The sequence below is a fragment of the Nerophis ophidion genome, linkage group LG03, assembly GCF_033978795.1.
Source record: "Nerophis ophidion isolate RoL-2023_Sa linkage group LG03, RoL_Noph_v1.0, whole genome shotgun sequence".
In the NCBI taxonomy this organism is placed as follows: Eukaryota; Metazoa; Chordata; class Actinopteri; order Syngnathiformes; family Syngnathidae; genus Nerophis; species Nerophis ophidion.
The window spans coordinates 45,879,611-45,899,033 of NC_084613.1; the positions used below are offsets into that span (position 1 = coordinate 45,879,611).

At 38.8% G+C, this 19,423-nt stretch overlaps 1 protein-coding gene across 5 annotated transcripts in view; it reads left to right on the forward strand.

Moving 5' to 3' along the window:
• The window catches only part of esrrb (estrogen-related receptor beta), an 84,087-nt gene that overhangs the window by 18,399 nt on the left and 46,265 nt on the right, over positions 1–19,423 (forward strand). For all 5 annotated transcript variants that reach the window (XM_061895384.1, XM_061895383.1, XM_061895380.1 and 2 more), the window contains one exon: positions 4,808–5,217. In XM_061895384.1, the coding sequence (XP_061751368.1) occupies positions 4,821–5,217 (397 nt within the window). In that variant the 5' untranslated portion in view covers positions 4,808–4,820. The remainder of the gene's footprint in view (positions 1–4,807; positions 5,218–19,423) is intronic.

Sequence of the window (19,423 nt, forward strand, 5' to 3'; positions counted from 1 at the left end):
TTCTTGGTCTGGGCTATCATATGGTGCCGCCTGAGCATGGGGCTCATGTTGTCATATGGGGGTGAGCTCATTGCTTTTTAAAGACGATATCAGCGCTGCTGTGCAGCAGCCAAATATAATCCAATGCTGGAGAACGAGAGACTTAATTGTACAGGCATAGTCCCTCAATGGGAACCAGGCACGAGACCTCAGCCTATAGATTATTGATTAGGACCACTCAATCTATTTTGGCACCACGAACACTCTAGTCACATATCACTTACCTTGGTTTTCTGTCTTTTCCTGTTTTTCCGTCTCCTCGACTTCCTTCCTCAGTACAGATAGCACATCAAAAAATAGCTGTCAATTTGTCTGTCATTATTCTATGAACAAGAAAACCCATCTCGCGCCTTATTGTCCAACTGTTTACCTCTCTCTGTAATGCCTCGGGAGGTATAATGATTGAGAATCTCCAAAATTAACAGCCTCAATATTAGGGCTGTGAATCTTTGGGTGTCCCACGATTCGATTCAATATCGATTGTTGGGGTCACGATTCGATAATATATCGATTTTTTTCGATTCGATTCTCGATTCAAAACGATATTTTTCCGATTCAAAACGATTCTGTATTCATTCAATACATAGGATTTCAGCAGGATCTACCCCATTCTGCTGACATGCTAGCAGAGTAGTAGATTTAAAAAAATATATATTTTATAATTGTAAAGGACAATGTTTTATCAACTGATTGCAATAATGTAAATTTGTTTTAACTATTAAACGAACCAAAAATAAGACCTTTTTTATCTTTGTGAAAACATTGGACACAGTGTATTGTCAAGCTTATGAAATGCGATGCACTGTGACACTATTGTTCTTTTATTATTATTTTCATAAATGTCTAATAATAATGTCAGTGAGGGATTTTTAATCACTGCTATGCTGAAATTATAATTAATATTGATACTGTTGTTGATAATATTCATTTTTGTTTCATTACTTTTGGTTTGTTCTGTGTCGTGTTCGTCTCCTCTCAATTGCTCTGTTTATTGCAGTTCTGAGTGTTGCTGGGTCAGGTTAGGTTTTGGAATTGGATTGCATTGTTATGGTATTGCTGTGTAGTGGTTTGTTGGATTGATTAAAAAAAAAATAATTAAATAAAAAAATCGATTTTTAAAAAAATGAGAATCGATTCTGAATCGCACAACGCAAACAATTCGATTTGTATTCGAATCGATTTTTTCCCACACCCCTACTCAATATTATATATTCAAATGTGTCCGCTGGGAGTGCTAAAGCATTGCCTCCAACCAAACCAAAGAAATCCCCACACCATGCCCCCCAAAATGTTTCTATCGTTCATATTTTGTCCACAGCAAACACACATTTAGATCATTAAGAACAAACAATGGCAAAAAGCACCTGCTGCAAGAGTACATTTACCACATATTACCTTAATGGTCATTAAAATAGAATGAGGTTTCCAATCATAAATTAATTGCAGAGTATGTTATAATCCATAGATTATTTTTTACAAGGACTGTACTAAGTACTTTTCCTTGTTCATTTACCCCCATGAGAACACACTCTGCAAACTTCTTTACATGTGTATCATTGCCTTCTCCGTTCGTAAAGTTTTTCAGCACCCTTCTCCAGTCATTGCATTTTTTCAGTTGAGTCCCTGGCTGTGTGTTGAAGCGGCAAAAGGTGGCAGTGGCCCCTGGAGGAGAGGTCAGCTTGGCGGCTGCCAGTGGGCTCAGGTTGTGCTGGGGAGACTGAGCTGGGGTAAGAGGCGGTGTTTCAGGAGTTAATTTAGTTTGTCCTACCCGCGCTGACTCCAGGTCCAGTGGCTTATCAGGCCACATCGCCTGGGGCCTTCTAGACAGATCTGCCCCTACTGGGGCATCTGATATCACCATCACCCTGGCTGCAGGTGTCAACCCCCACCACCATTGCCCATCCTTACTAAGTCTGAGGTAGCAGGGGACCTTGGGATGAGGTTAGTAAGCAGTCAAAATGGTGTTTTTGGTGTGAAAAGGACATCAATAATTTTATTCACTGTGTGAGCTAAGCCGCCAGCGCTAATTTGCTAGCAATGCTTGCTCTACACATTAAGTCTTGGCTGTGGTGGAAATGTCACAATCTTCTTGAAGCGAACAAGAAGCTCTTCACACGAACACTTCCAAATTGGCTCAATTACATCCTGTATGTTCTGCAATCTGAAGACGTCGTTGTCCAAGTTTTGCTGGCAGGCAAAGAGAGTATTGAGATGTAGGGGCAAGGATGCTCTTTAGTTAGCCTGAGATGTTGAAAAGCGAGTATGTGCGATGAGCTGCCAGATTATTAGGCCTACCAATCCTGGTCACAGAAGCACCAATGGAATTATATTAAGGATCTAAAAATGTTCTTAGAAAGAGCAGGCAGAATCACAATAAAACCACACTGTGCAGTTAGAATTTTTAGAACTACATCCTTCTACTCAGCATGAATTTTGATCTGCACAAAGGGAACAAAAGAAGGAGGAACAGAAAAAGGACAATGTGAAAAGGCGAACATGTATTTTGGAAGGGCTTTGCTCCTTTGGGCAGAAACTGAACTGAATATTGAATACTCTTACCTTGAGTAAGAAAGTAAAATAGAATGGTAGGTTGACACCACATTGTAAAAGACTCACTAATTAACACCTCCATCCACCCATCCTTTTTCTACCGCTTGTCCTTGCACCTGTCCAACATAATGAAATATTTATTGCGACTTGTGTCGGCTCTGTCAAACTATTTAATGGTTAGTAATCATTTTTGCCATACATTGGTATTCATACAACTACATTTGAAAGGTCTCATTTGCGGATATTTATAGACATTGTTGGTGTAGAATGTTTGATTATTACTGTAGGTTGAAGTGGTTAGTATTGCTTCAGTATCATTAATCAATATATGCAGACTTGTTAAAAACATAGGCATAGCAGTGGTATAACGTGTCATAGCAGAATGAGTTAAGGAGATTCTCAGCACCACATTTATAATAAATGACCACATTGAGCTGGAGGGGAAACAGTTAAGACACTTATGCAATTATGCTAAGTGTCACCCTGAAGGTGGCCTTTGAACCAGGGTTAGGCTTGCTCTGAATTTGTGAAATAAAAGCTAAATGGAGCCATCTTGTGCGCCTGCGTTTTAATATATAGCCTTTAATAAGCCAAGTGCAGGTGCCCTATCTCACAGGTGCACATATCTATCTGAAACAGAGAACATAAAGCAGATGAACACAGAGCCGTGCATTAATTTACACGAATGTAATCTGCATTTATTATCAAGAGCGTCAAGCTGTGTTTTAGAAAGGCATGAAATTGATTCCCTTTTTCCATCTCTGTCTGCAAGGACTTTTAAGAGCACAAATGGACTATTTTATACAGCAAATCTGAATAAACTCCCTAATTGTATTCAGTAATAAAACAATTTTTTTGTCTATTTTCAGTCCAAGCTAAAATATCTAACATTTTAAAGTTGGTAGTTTAGACTTTATATTACAAGAACAATGAGTTGTGCTCAGCTGAAGGGCTTATTCCACAAGGTCAATGGCTTTAACAGGGGGCATTTTATATTATTTATTTTCGCAGTTAACCTTTTTTTGAATTTCCAGAAGTGGTAGGCACCTGGAGCTTCAATGAATATACATGACAGTAGGGAGAGAAACCCTGGGAATGAGATTTAATTTGACACACTGACCCCCATCTCCACGGGCCCAGGAAGCAAGGGTGAGAAAATCAGGTTGACCCACTGACCCCTGGGCTTGAACCCCTGTGTCACCCACCCTCGCAATTAAATCATCTTCAGAGAGGGAGAAGCAGTTTGGCCAACTGAAAGGAGCCTGGGCTGAACAAGAACACTCACAGACCGACATATATCACCCAAACAGGCAGCTGGAATCTGGTAGTCCTACATGTCAAATATGTAAACATTAGCATTAGTTGGCAATATGCTAATGTTCAACTTTGGCTGCATTGCTACCGTTGTGGAGCATGTGCATTCAAAATGTTGCATAATGCATGCAACACTTAATTTTGTTTATGCAGGCAATTGCATGTGACCTTTCACCTCTTCGTTGGTACTGTACCTAACGTAAAGGGGTGGGTCTGTTCTCAACTGCGTGACTTTGCCTTCACCTTAAGAGGGCACTAAGTCTTCCAGTTAGCCATTGAGTTATCCACATCTACCATGGTGCAGTTTATTCAGTTTGCTGGTAGAAAAAAAAATATTTGAGCTAAGTTGTTTTGTGTTGTTCTTTTAGTTCACAGCTAAAGGTCACAGAACAGGACAATAGATTGTTGTGGGCAAAGCAGGTTTTACAGAACATTCCACATCTACAGCCAAAATGCTGCACTTTATCCAACACACGGTACAGCATGGGGCTGCATGTGCTCCAAAATACTGTTATTAGACAGACGGAGCAAAAGTCGATATCTTGCCGTCATGTTTCCTTTTGGTTCACTGCCGTGCCGACTGAAGGAGACAATCCAAGGTCCACGCCACTTTATGCTCAATGAATATCCCCCCTTTTTCAGTTAGTGTGTTTATGTGTGTGTGTTTGTGTGTAAATGTATTCTTCATTGCCACTGTTTTTTTGTTATTGTAAAAATCTTGTCTTTGAGAAGTCAGGTATTATTTTCAGTAGCTCTACAATAAATGGCATATCATTTAGAATAAATACGTATTGTAATGGCAGTAAACTGCAACATAATCCAGATGTTTAGATAAAACACTGGCTAATCATATATCTGTTCTCTTTTCTGTTCCTCCCTTTATTTCTCTCCTTACCTACCGTAGGCTTCTGAATAGAATGGCTGCTGATGACCGGCACCTACCCTCCAGCTGTGGGTCCTACATCAAAACGGAGCCATCCAGTCCATCTTCGGTCATCGACACTGTCAGCCACCACAGTCCCAGCGGCAACTCAGATGCTAGCGGCGGCTATGTGAGCACCATGAACAGCCACTCCAACGGCCTGGACTCTCCCCCTATGTTCACCCCCGGTGGGCTTGGAGCCGGCACCTGCCGCAAGCGCTATGATGACTGCTCCAGCACCATCATGGAGGACTCATCCATAAAGTGCGAATACATGTTGAACTCCCTCCCCAAGAGGCTGTGCCTGGTCTGTGGAGATATAGCCTCGGGGTATCACTATGGTGTAGCCTCTTGTGAGGCCTGCAAAGCCTTTTTTAAAAGGACAATACAAGGTATTTTCCCCCTCTCTCCCTTCCACAACAAACCCTTGAACACATTAGTGATTTCACCCATGTTTTTGTCACACAAGACACAGCTCTCCAAACAAATATTACAACATTGAAACATATTCACTTTTAAAGAGTCATTGTGTAAAAATATCAACCAAATCAAGAGATGAGATTGACACACTGGCAGCAATAACACAAAATGTTTTGTATTTTCATGTTGTGTAGTAAAATACACTAGTCCTTCTCTATAGTGCTGTCGACATGCAGCAGTTCATATTTCAGTATGTACACCAAATGTGACGAACGCAACGCCCACAGGGCCCGCCACATCATTTTATGCTAAAAAACAGAACAAGAAATGTACCGCATACCTGCTTGTCACCTTGACTTCTGATTGCAATTTTTGTATCAGTTTGTTGGTATTCATAATCAAAGGAAATGGGCAACTGTGTAATATTATTATGTGGCGAGTGTACAATTATAAGGTTTCGTAGTTACAAGTGGCCCGTTGAGGGCAGCCGTAACTGCGATGTGGCCCATGAGGAAAATGAGTTTGACACCCATGGTAGACACTTTGCTTGCCATCTTACCCTTAAACACTAAAACAGAAGTACTGAAAATGCCACTAACAACCAAATAACCTTAATTGCCTTCATTTGGCTCATGTCAGAATATTTCAATGCCTGTTTTCCATGTGTCTTTTACAAAACCAGTTATGGGAAACAAATCGTTTTTGCATGGGGCAAGTGAGAGTTCCATGGTTGGTGGCGTATTGTGGAAATGAAAGCCTCACTCAGAAGTCAGATTTGGTGGAGTATACGGGCTCTTTACCCAGATGCTCCCCAGAACATGCTTTATTATTCTTAGCTTGTGCGTGTGTGTGTGTCTGGGGACCAGGGCGCGACCAACTGGCTATCTGCAAGGCATGATGTATCACAGCTTCTCATTAGAGGCAATGAAAAACCCCCCGCTGTGAAACCGTGCGCTCTGTTCCAGATTAATCATGAAGATGGAGATATAGTAGAGTCTGGAAATAAAAAATCAGCGGTAAAGGTATAAACCTAGCTAGCTTTAGAGTGGACTGCATGCCTTGAAAAAAGTAGGTGAAATAAAATCAACTACAGTGGACCATTGAAAAATTGTAATGTTATCGTTAAATGAGTGAGACATATTGCTCCTAGCAAATGTTCACCCGCATAGAGAGGCGGCCATTATGAGCAGGCTGCCTGTCTTGATGGGCGGTGTTGATTTTGGACCTTGCATCCCTATCAGCTTTATACAGTCTATGTACCTTTTGCAGGCAAACAAAAGCATTAGGCCAAATCCTCATGTTTACCATTGCTGCCATCAGCAATCCTGTCTATTGACAAAAGATGAACATTTTCTCCCAAGTAACATAACTAGGCTTTTGTCCCCTCACTCAAAGTACACCGGCGCTAACACAATGAAACAGAAAAGAGGCATCGAGAGAAGAAAGACGTCTTAAGTGAAGCACGGGCCTAAACAATTAAGAGGAAGGTACATGGAGGAAGAAATTGAAAGCTCCTACCCACCACCCCCAGACCCCCTCACTTTGCATTGTCGATTTGAAATCCCTCTCTTTCCCTTCTTGGAGGGCTGCCTGTAATGGAGCTAATCTGCCGTCGTTTGTCCGAGCCACAGGAGTTTTGTCAATAACAATCAGCGTTTGGAAAGTGTAATTAAGGCCGAGGCTTTTCATTAGGAAGAAGGGAGGGGGCCGTCTCCAGGGACGGGCATGCCAATTAGAAACTCAGGCACGCGTCGCCGGGTAATTTCAGGGAAAGGAGGGGAAGAAAACCCTGGACTTGTTTAGATTGAAGAGGGACTCTGCTGCTCTTTCAGATGAGAGGAGTGGAGGCTTAATGGCATAATAATCAGACATGGGTCCCAAGCAGAGAATGCAAGGACTTTTTTGGGGGTAGTAAAGCCCACCAAAATTATAAAAGAAACACATGCAATGTAGCAAGAAAAAAATTAAGGCAGTAAATAGCATGATGTAAAGCCTTTAGAAGAATGAGAGGGTAGGGTTGATAAGAACTGATTAATTAAAGGAATAACGAGGCAGTCAAGGGTGGAGTGTGAAACGGCCTTTGCTAATGAGAAGAAAACAGAGGACCTGTCTTTTCTAGCCCTTTATCACATTGTTCTATAGCACTTAGAGCAAATAGCATGCTAAGTTAATCTTAACTACCATCCTGACAACGTTTTTAATCACCTTGGACTCACCTTCCTTGGAATTTCTTTATAAGATGCATCATACATTTTTCATTAATTACATTTTGATTGCATGTACTGTACACTTGCTGGTCACAGGATTTTTTTGGTGGATGAAGAGGTGGTAGGGGACATTTGAAGTGAATAGAAAAAAAATCATTTCAGTAGTTACACCTATACATTGTAACAGCATCCTATATAATAATGTGTCAGGTTCTGCCTTTACAAAGATAATTATCTTTGATTTTAAGTAACACTGTTAGAGAGTCAATACTTACACAACACATTATTATTTATATTGTTTGTTGATTGCCGAATACATTGACACTGCAGGTGAAGTGTCCAATATTCCTGTTATTTATTGTAAGGGAATTAGGTATGAATTAATTATGGATACAAACAGGCAGGTAAACAACAATTAATGGCCAATTCATTAAAACCTACTCGGATAAACACTTTAGGTTGGAACAATAAGAGGCATTTTCCATATTGAAGACATTTTCAATAAAAGTACATTATCCAACATTTTAACAGTAGATTGCTGTTGATTTTAAACATAAAAATAATACAATATTTACATAAAAATTAATGGACACCAGGTTAAATGAGCAGTGTTTTGACCTGTTACATTTTAATATGGTGGCCAAGAAAGTTACAACAAATGTAAACGTCACATCACAACAATTTTCAGCTGCTGTATAGAACGATCACACAATCCAAAGCAAATTTAAACGCCCCAACCCAACAACATAAATGTACAAAAAACAAATGTACTATGTTTTCTAAACTGTAATTTTAATCTTACACTTTAGCTTGGTTCATCAGCAAAACTTGCTTTGCTCTCACTTCTGTTGGAGCCGTCATGTCCTTTGTGGCTCAAAGTTGTGCTGCAGCTTTATAATATTGTGTTGTGGTATTTGTATTTTTGTGGTTTCTGTGATTGTGCTGTAGCTGAAAATGTTACTATTGTCTTGTGGTGTTTGCATTTATTGCATTTGTCTATCTCGACCACCGTAGGTATCCGCCATTCTTGTTTTGATAACTGATGGCGTCAGGCAGACAGTCTTGTTTAACGTTTGTTGTCTTTATCAGTAAAAGTGCTATACTTCAAATAAATGCTGCCATTCTTAAATCCAATGTTTTATTTTTATAGTATCGATAAAATCAATATATTGCCTTTCAAAACGATATTAGATCGATACCTATCTTCCGCAAGGGCAACATGCCGAGGACATATCTGAGTAGTTGAATCTTAATAAAAATCAATATATTGATTAGTTGTTACACCCCTGATACTTACAGTACAAACATATTTTAGGGTGCAACGCAAGACTAGATTCAGCCTGATGGCAAAGACTAATGGCTGACAAGGTAACACAGTTGTGTGAACACTACTGTCATCCAATTTCTTTGAATTGCACCTGGATGCAAAGTCTACTCTACAATACTTGCAAATGAGACTTAGAAGTGTAAAAAATCAACATCCAAAAACTGGACAACAAAGTTACCATTATTGTTGAATGTTAAATAAAGAAACAAGGTTTTATTTTTGAAACAATTGATATTTATTCACACATGAAAACACACAGATGTACCGCAAATCGGTACCATCGAGTACTGGTGCTGATTTCCAGATACCAATAATTAGTGCTGTAAAAAGTACCCATTTATATAGAAGTGCACTACATTGAGATAGGAATTCTGGGTTATCATATTATTTAACTGATATATCTGTAACATAGTCAATCAATCCTGAGATGTATTGACTTCTTAAAAACTGCATATTTGACACCCTTTTTCCGTTAAATCTTGTTAGACTATACCTATTGAAGTACCCATGCATTTCTTTAGGAAAAATCATTGCAAATTCGTCCCCCGTCACAGTTTCATCCATCAAAAAAGCCCCTCAAAACCTTCCACAGAGATAGTTACATTCGTCTTGGCCAAGTCCAAATGAATGTCAACCTGAATTTCCATCCATCCCAGAGGCCCCCTTGTTCTCCTGCCCTCCTAATCACACCACTCCCCTTCACCTCATCAAAAAATATATCACTTATTGAACCATGTTTTCTTCTCATTTTGAACCCAGGTGTAAAATTGGTTGAAAAACCAACTGAACTAGGTGACCCTCCTTTATATGAAGTAATAGACCTTGACAGTAAGCCTGTAAAAGTCACTTTAGATTTTCATGAGAAATACCTGCCATTTTACTGAAATTTACTTACAAGACCTGACTTTCCCCTCTGTGTCCTGGCACGGGTCCTGAAAAGCCATAAAATAGATTGAGACAGATACTTATCAAGAGAAGAAGGAGGCAAATATGTTTCTTCTCCCTTAACTCTGAAATGTTATTGGTAACCAAACCATAACCTCTCTGAAAATTAATAAAATCTGTGCATTGTTTTTTAACAAAAATAAGCCAAAAAACTTCTCTTCTGGAAGTGAGACTCTTCCAATATCTAATATGTCATTACATGTCTGTAGGGATGGGTACCGTTCACGTTTGAACAGATATGGTACATGGGAATTGATACCGGTACACAGAGGTAACAATTTATGGTACTTTTGTATGTGTTAATAAATATTTTTTTTGATAATACAATCCAATTTTTATTGCAACATGAGCTGATTTAGATACCTGCTGTCCAGTTGTTGCATATTGTTTTATTATAACATTTAATAACATAACATTTCACAGTAAGTCTCATTTGCAAGTAGGGCTGGGCGATATTGCCTTTTTTTAATATTGCGATATTTTTAGGCCATATCGGGATATACAATATATATTACGATATTTTGCCTTGGCCTTGAATGAACACTTGATGCATATAACCACAGCAGTATGATGATTCTATGTGTATACATTAAAATATTCTTCTTCATACCGCATTAATATATGCTACTTTTAAACGTTCATGCAGAGAGGGAAATCCCAACAAAGTCAATTGACCAAAAGTGTATTTATTAAAGTTATTAAGCAATGGCACAAACATTCAAGTCATTTCCAAAACATAAATTGCAAGATTGTCAGAGACATTTTAAGTGTCAAATAAAAATGAGCTGCATAATAGGAAATCAAATAGTATTCGTCCTTCACTATGTGGTATGTTACTAAGGTTATGAAATTCTCTTCATTCTCTAGCGAGTGACTTTACAAATGATTCTACATATTAGCAGTAATTCTTCTTTTTATAGCAACGCTTTTTCCCCCCACACTTGACAAATAACGGTTGTCTGTTCGGCATATTCCCACTTGAAGCCGAACCACCGCCAGACGATGGAAACCCTGCTGTTTTTATTGGGAATTAAGTCTTCCTTCATTTGTTACCAGATCCGCACCATCTTTCTCTCGTACGGCTACGTTAGCAGCTAACGTTAGCCACGCCGCTAGCTCTCTGCTGGGCGAGGGCGTGTATGTGACGTATGACGTGACAGTTTGTGACGTATGTAAGAATGTGCGCCTGCTTGTCTTTGAGGAGACACAGGAAAGAGCGAGGAGAGCCTGAAGTGTACACCCGCAGCTAAAAGTCCTGCGTGAAAACGTATACTCGAATATTACGATACAGTCATTTTCTATATCGCACAGAGACAAACCCGCGATATATCGTATATATCGATATATATCGCCCAGCCCTATTTGCAAGTAAGTTTAAGTTGCAATTATGGCTGCATGTCCAAGACGTTAGATGCCAGTAGTGTATAAGTTATGGTGTTGTTGTTGTGCCCTAAAAAGTGTTAATATTGTACATATTGTACTTTTTAGGCACCGGCTGAGTGATTGCAACGTGCATCCTAGTTGTAGTTTTCATTAACAAATTTGGAGGTTTTAAAATCACCATGAAAAAACACTAATGCCAATCATTAGCATGTCATTAGCAAACCTAATGTATATTAGCATCAAGCTAGCACATTTTACTTCACTTGAATTGAAGCGTTTTTTTTTTTTAATCAATTTCTTTGTTGGCATTGTAAATTGCCTGTTAGGACTAGCAGTATTTGGTTGGTGCCAAATCCTTATATTTCTTCCTTTTAAACAAATGATTTTGCTAGCCTTTTCCCTTAGTAATGGTTATGGAGTGGAAATGCTTTTAATTGCAACCAACCTCATAACATGTATGTATTGGGAAATTTGAGGTATGTGAGATGACTCATTGTTTATACAAAATGTATTCAGAAAAAAAGGGAAAACAATTTAGTATCAACCTGAATTAAATAACATTTTCTAGATTCACATCTTCAATTGGATCTCATTAGTTTGAGTACAATGGGTTTCATGGTGGCAGAGGGGTTAGTGCGTCTGCCTCACAATACAAAGTTCCTACAGTCCTGGGTTCAAATCCAGGCTCAGGATCTTTCTGTGTGGAGTTTGCATGTTCTCCCCGCGAGTGCGTGGGTTCCCTCCGGGTACTCCGGCTTCCTCCCACCTCCAAAGACATGCGCCTGGGGATAGGTTGATTGGCAACACTAAATTGGCCCTAGAGTGTGAATGTGAGTGTGAATGTTGTCTGTCTATCTGTGTTGGCCCTGCAATGAGGTGGCGACTTGTCCAGGGTGTACCCCGCCTTCCGCCCGATTGTAGCTGAGATAGGCGCCAGCGCCCCCCGCGACCCCAAAAGGGAATAAGCGGTAGGAAAATGGATGGATGGATAGTTTGAGTACAGTAGATGTACCTCCTCAAGCGGTCAGTTAGGGTAAGTCCATCCATCCATCCATCCATCCATCCATCCATCCATCCATTTCCTAACCCTCGTCTCTTTTGGGGTTGCGGAGGGCTGATGCCTATCCCAGCTACTCGGGCAGAAGACAGGGTAAACCCTGGACAAGTCGCCACCTCATTGCAGGGCCAACAGAGATAGTGTCATGCAATATAATGATGCAGTCCTTTGTAAAGTGCTTGCCTAAAGGGCCCCTTGACTATTAAATCAAATGATATATGAATTATATTTTGTTTGCATTGTTGACATTTTGCAACTAATAAGACTTGCTGCTGTGTGGGTCATGCAATAATTTATTCACAGCATCCATTTTTCAGTTTTAACATAGACCTTTTGTCTACTTAAAGGGGCTATTTGCAACTTTATAAGTTGTTAAGTTCCCAATGTGTTTTAAGCATTATATACCGCGCTCTGAGGGGTTTTAGCACTTAAGGACGTGAATATGCGCGTGTGTAGCAAGTGCATGGACTTTTGCTTTGCTTTGTGTGCGGTTAACTAATGCTAGCGGTTTGGATAGCTAATGTTAGCTATGATTGAATGTATGGTCTACTTGTAGTCACTTCTCTGGGACTGTGTTTGAGTACCTGCACGCGTGTGAGTATGGATGAAAGAGGTGTGTGACAAGCCTGAACGCCAGACAAATTCCTTAGACCGACGAGCAATTTTTATACAATATAATTAGTAATTGTGAAAAATATAGACATTTAAAAAGTATGTTGCTAAACCTCTAATGGTTCCAAAAGCTTGCGAACCTGGATCTGCCAAATGAGAGCTAAAATCCCACACTGACAACTCCATGTCTAGTGTGAACTCTTAAAGAGGTCCTACCATACAAAACCAAATGTTTTTACTTATTAGTACCTACTTTTGTGTATTTGGGATCTGCATAAGTCTTGAAAATTAGAAATGAAACCATGAAGGCATGGCGGAGACATTTATAAAACATTCCTACCTTCTGTCACACTTCCTCTAGACGAGCAGTTTGGAATTTGCACAATTTGTGACATCAGCGGATATGTCCATATACATATGGTAGAGGTTTACCCGGACAGCCTTGTGAGGGTCTTCCATTGTAGTCCGACGCTGCAGTCAATAAGCTCCTTCTTTCTCTTAATCCTCTTGTTGTGGGGCAGACTGGCTCATACATGCACATGCATACTCCACTGTTGCCCTTTCTAATTGTAATTCAAAATCATATCTGTCATTAGACACCATATGGAAACGCTAAATAGTAAATGGTTTGTACTTGTATACTGCTTTTCTACCTTCAAGGCACTCAAAGTGCTTTAACACTATTTTCACATTCACCCATTCACACACAATCACACACTGATGGCGGGAGCTGCCATCTAAGGCCCTAACCACGACCCATCAGGAGCAAGGGTGAAGTGTCTTGGTCAAGGACACAATGGACGTGACAAGGTTGGTAGAAGCTGGGGATTGCCAGTAACCGTCCGATTGCTGGCAAGGCCACTCTCCCAACCGCGCCACACTGTCCTAAAGGTTTTTAGCGTGTCCATATGTCTTAGTGGAGGCACATAAATAGGACCGCCAACAACCTGGTACATTTGGAAGATACGGTCGGAAAGCAGTTCGAAGATTGTTAAAATATATTTTATGCAAAATGTTGACCATAGAACCAACATTACATTTGAATGTAGAAACAAAAATCATAATATGACCATCAGGGAATGAGGTTTAGGATTGTAGCGATTCGCTGACTTAGTCGACGTCATCGATGATCTACTAAGACTGCTCGCAGCTCCAATACAAGCTAACTGTTTGTTTATGTCCATTCTCAATGTGGCAAACAAACTAGCTTAAAACAACAGAACAGTAAGTGTTAAGTTCACTTTAATAGACATGTATTGAACCGCGTTACACCGTAAAGTTAGCAATAAATTCACAGGTAGATTAACAAGAACGTAAATAATAACAGAGGATAATACTACAGCAAAATGTGCATGTGTGTGTGCTTTGTTGCTGTGTGTGTCGTGTACAGCGTGCCAGACTGCTAGCGATCATGAAGAAAGGCAGAACAATCCATAAGTCGATGCTATTGATACCAAGGGTAGTACAGTATATTAGTGATACTAGTGATTAGACCAATATTGTTTTTTTCACAAAATCTGTTTTAGTTGGGCTTTTTTTTTAATCAGTGAATAAGTCCCTGGACACAGGAGGACTTTATTTTAGTTTAACAATTGTATGAAACTAAAGACAATAATGTAATAGTTTAAATATTTAGTTGCTATCTTTACAATACCACCATAGTTTTTTTCAGCTGATTAATATTAACTAGCTTAAACATTATAATGTACAATGTATTGCTGTCAGTTTAGTTTACTTGCCAAAATATCATATGGTCAATAGCTTTCAGCATAAATACATAACACAATTTACAGTTACATACACGAGATGCTATTAGCTGATGTCACTTTTTCTTTAATCCCAGAACTAAACAACATGCTTTTAAAGTTTGTACATGCAGGAAAATTGTCGGTGTGTTTGGAGAATTAATTTGAAAAAAAAAAAATGTTGCACCACTACACTCAAGAACAATTTGTTACAAAAAAAATTAAATTGACAGATTAATCGATTATTCGTAAAAAAAAAAAAAAATACTCGATCGATTAATCGATTTAAGAAATACCCTATTTTTCGGATTATAAGTCACTCCGGAGTATATGTTGCATCGGCCAAAAATGCATATTAAAGAAAGAAAAAAGCATATATACGTCGCACTGGAGTATAAGTCGCATTTTTGGGGTAAATTAATTTGATAAAATCCAACACCAAAGAATAGACATTTGAAAGGCAATTTAAAATAAATAAAGAATAGTGAACAACTGGCTGAATAAGTGTACGTTATATGACGCATAAATAACCAACTGAGAAGGTGCCTGGTATGTTAACGTAACATATTATGGTAAGAGTCATTCAAATAACTATAACATATAGAACATGCTATACGTTTACCAAACAATCTGTCACTCCTAATCGATAAATCCGAATACATTTTCTTCCTCGATGTCGCTTCTAAACAACTCTGCCAACTCCAAAGGTATGCGCCGCTTCCTCTTTGTCATCTGCAGTACATGATTTCCTTTTCGGTCCAATTTTTGTTTAGCCCTTCTCAGTTTATTTAAGTTACCACCAACGATGAAATTATCCATATTAATATCTACAGTATGGCAGTAGCATAAAGCATATAACAGTTAGCATTCCATGACCCACAATGCTCTTCTGCCATGACCCTCCCCCGCCAAATTCTTATTGGTTGACGTGTAAGTGACGATTGCTGATGTGTGTGTGACAATTGCTGACATTTTCTTTGTCTCTTCCGCGAATGAGGTAAATAATATTATTTGATATTGTGTAATCTGCAGTACATGAGTTCCTTTTCGGTGCCATTTTTGTTCAGCCCTTCTCAGTTTTTATAAATTACCGCCAACGGTGAAATGATCAATTTTAATAGCTAAGGCAGTAGTATATAGGATATAGCAGTTAGTATTCCATGACCCACAATGCACTTCTGCCATGACCCTCCCCCGCCGAATTCTTATTAGTTGACGTGTATGTGACGATTGCTGACGTGTGTGTGACGATTGCTGATGTTTTCTTCGTCCCTTCCGCGAATGAGATAAATAATATTATTTGATATTTTACTGTAATGTGTTAATAATTTCACACATAAGTCGCTCCCCCGGCCAAACTATGAAAAAAACTGTGACTCATAGTCCGAAAAATACGTTAATCATTTGATGCACCCCTAGTGAGGTTTACCAAAGCACACTTACACAGCCTTCGTTACACTAAGAGTCTTTTTACCCTCCCTTTACTGTAAAGTAAGGGTAAAAAGCCAATTTTACAAACGGACGAACACAGCAGGTATGATGTCAACAAATGTAAACGGAACCAAGTGATGCATTGCAATATCCAACAGTAAGATGCGTAGAAATTATCCAAAAATAAAACAATTATGTGGCTGTTTCTCTAGTGCTCAAAGATACAATTTTTAAACAAAAACAATAAAACCGGAACACCACTGGCTACCTGGCTCTCTTAGGTTGCAAACAGTCCTTTTAAATATAATCCCAGAAGCGTAAATACAGTAGGTAAATACACCTGACTATATTCAACAGAGGCGTCATCAGTGATCAGTCAAGTTGAAAAATCTTCACTTTGCGGCTCATCTCCGAGAACCTTTTTGAATTCTGTAAATTCAGGACTAAAAGCAGCTACCTTTTTTCCTAAGCTTTGAACCCTGCAGCTTATCAAGTGGTGTGGCTAATTTATGGATTTTTATTTACTTATGGCTATAATCTTTTAAATTTAACAAGTTTTCAACACACAGTAAAAAGGTGTGGTATTGTTTGTGTTATGGCGCCATCTTTTGTCCCAGTTTGGTCACTGCAGATGCTGCGGTCTGAACATCTGCAGTTTTTCATTTTGTTTCGTGCTTTCAACCGGAAGTACAAGTACTGCTCTGTCTTCTAGTTGTCCATAGCGTTTCTATTCATCTGGAATTTCATTCATCACTCCAAGCAACGTTTGTCAGTTTTACAATATAACTAAAACATTTCTTATTTACCAAATATTTACATTCCAATGATACTTACAAACATATTTGTAAGTACCATTGGAATATAATGAAGCTAGCGTTTTTTGCATTTGCTAATATGCTGAGTTGACATGTTTAGGAGTGTCTGTGTTAGTATCATTAACTTACAATGGCATTCTGTTTGTATTTCTCCAGTTTGGTAAATTCACCAAAACGTCACTGTGGAATTATTGAGTCTGTTTAACTGATTGGAGAGCTAGCTTCCGGAGCTAGTGGGTATGTGACGGTGATTTCTGTTTTGCTTAATCAGCCCTTTTACTGCCGTGTTACAGACACAGTTTGGAAACACTTAAGGTATGTAAATAAACATTTACAAAATATTTCTGTGTAAATAACTGACCATGAAGTATCTTTTAAAAAATGTTGGTTCAAACCAGAGTATCAAACTACAAGTGTGAATGCAAATCATTGATGTATGAGGATATAGTATGGATAGAATGGAGGATATGTAACGCTGTTGCCTGACTGTGTGTGAGGGTGTGTGCTTGTGTGTGTGTTGCGTGTGTAATATCAAAGCTGTGCAGCTCTTTTAGTAAACCACCAGGTGCAGTTTGCGCATCTGTTCCCTTAAAGCAGTGCGTCTCAGTTATTTTTCTGCAACAGTATGCCCAACTTACGAAGAAGAAAAATACTTTGCGCCCCCCACCAACTCTCCAAATTAATGGTATAATTTGCCTATACAATTTTTATAACTATACCTCTGCATAACATTGTAAGTGTATTAACAAAAAAGGAAACAAACTTATCAGCCTTTCTTCATCTCCCACCGTGGTTACAGTGAAGCTTAGTGATACATATGCGTCGTCATATTCTGGTACGGAAAAAAAGCGTGTTCCCCCAGGTCACATGCGTCCCTGCTGGCATTGCACAAGGGGGCCTGCCCTACTATTTGAGAAGGACTGCTTTAAAGCATGATAACGTGACGTCAGGTCAATTGGGTGTTCACAATGATAACATAAAATTGATATAAAAAATAGATATTGCCTTGACCACATTATTTGACTACATGCCGATTTAACCCAATATTACTCTCAACTTGCAAAATGGAGCTTACCAATACATGTTGAACAAAACAACCAATGCGTTTAATGCTTTTTGTACTCTAGTAATGAACATTACAGTTCATGACAATTGATCAATGATTGTTAACTGTGGACAGAAAAAATCATTGTCAATGAATTAATTCCTTCACTGGGCAGCACTGATTGCCTCCTCCTAGTATGTGTGAAAACGGAAAGGATTATTATGGTCTAGTTCTGCTATGACAACAGAGAAAACAGAGTGAGGAAAGACAATCAGAGCTCATCAGTCCTTTGCCTCACACCTTTATTTACCCCCAATTCCAAAGAGATGAGGAGAATTTGCATAATGATTTCTAACCCAGATATAAGAAGGAATTTCTAATTATTTATAACATCTTGGGACCCTCGACTTGATCTGTCCAATAATGTTAACATAATTGCATAACTTGTCAAAGGGTGCTGGAGGGCCAGTAGAGGAACGCCAGTGGAATATTAGACAATTTCCTGCTTCTCTGGATGGAACTTGACTCTCAGCGCTGTAAGAGATGCTGTGTGTGTGCGTGTGTGTGTGTGTGTGTGTGTGTGTGCGTGTGTGTGTGTGTGTGCATGTGTGTGTGTGTGTGCGTGTGTTTATCCCTCGTAGTGAAAAAAGGAGTGAACTATGCTGCTTTTATACTGTATACACCTAAACTACTAAATATTTTATGTGTAACACATATTCGAGTAGGTAATGAAAGATGTGTGAATTAATGCACCATAGTACAGTCATTAAATTGGTCCATTTGTGTGAATACTAAAAAATAAGCCTTACTTTCAGTGAAACATTTAGTGAGAAATTTCAAAAGTAGTGCTGTCAAGCTTAGAGTGATCAGTTCATTCGGATTTATCATTAATTAATATAATTAATCTATTTTTTAATGTCACCTGAGCGTGCAAAGATTAGCCCTGAACTTGGGGTATTTTGATTTAAATTCAATATGTTATTATAAAGAAATATATTACAAAGACGTACCGTATTTTTCGGATTATATAAGTCACTCCGGAGTATACGTCGCACCGGCCGAAAATGCATAATTAAGAAGGAAAAAAACATACATAGGTTGCACTGGAGTATAAGTCGCATTTTTGGGGGAAATTTGTTTGATAAAATCCAACACCAAGAATAGACATTTGAAAGGCAATTTAAAATAAATAAAGAATAGTGAACAACGGGCTGAATAAGTGTACGTTATATGACACATAAATAACCAACTGAGAACGTGCCTGGTATGTTAACGTTACATATTATGGTAAGAGTCATTAAAATAACTATAACATATAGAACATGTTATACGTTTACCAAATAATCTGTCACTCCTAATCGATAAATCCGAATACATTTTCTTCCTCGATGTCGCTTCTAAACAACTCTGCCAACTCCAAAGGTATGCGCCGCTTCCTCTTGTCGTTTTCTGCTGCATATTTCACTACGTCCAGCTTGTAATCTGCAGTACATGATTTCCTTTTTGGTCCAATTTTCAGCCCTCCTCAGTTTTTATAAGTTACCGCCAACGATGAAATGATCCATTTTAATAGCTACAGCAGTAGCATATAGCATATAGCAGTTAGCATCC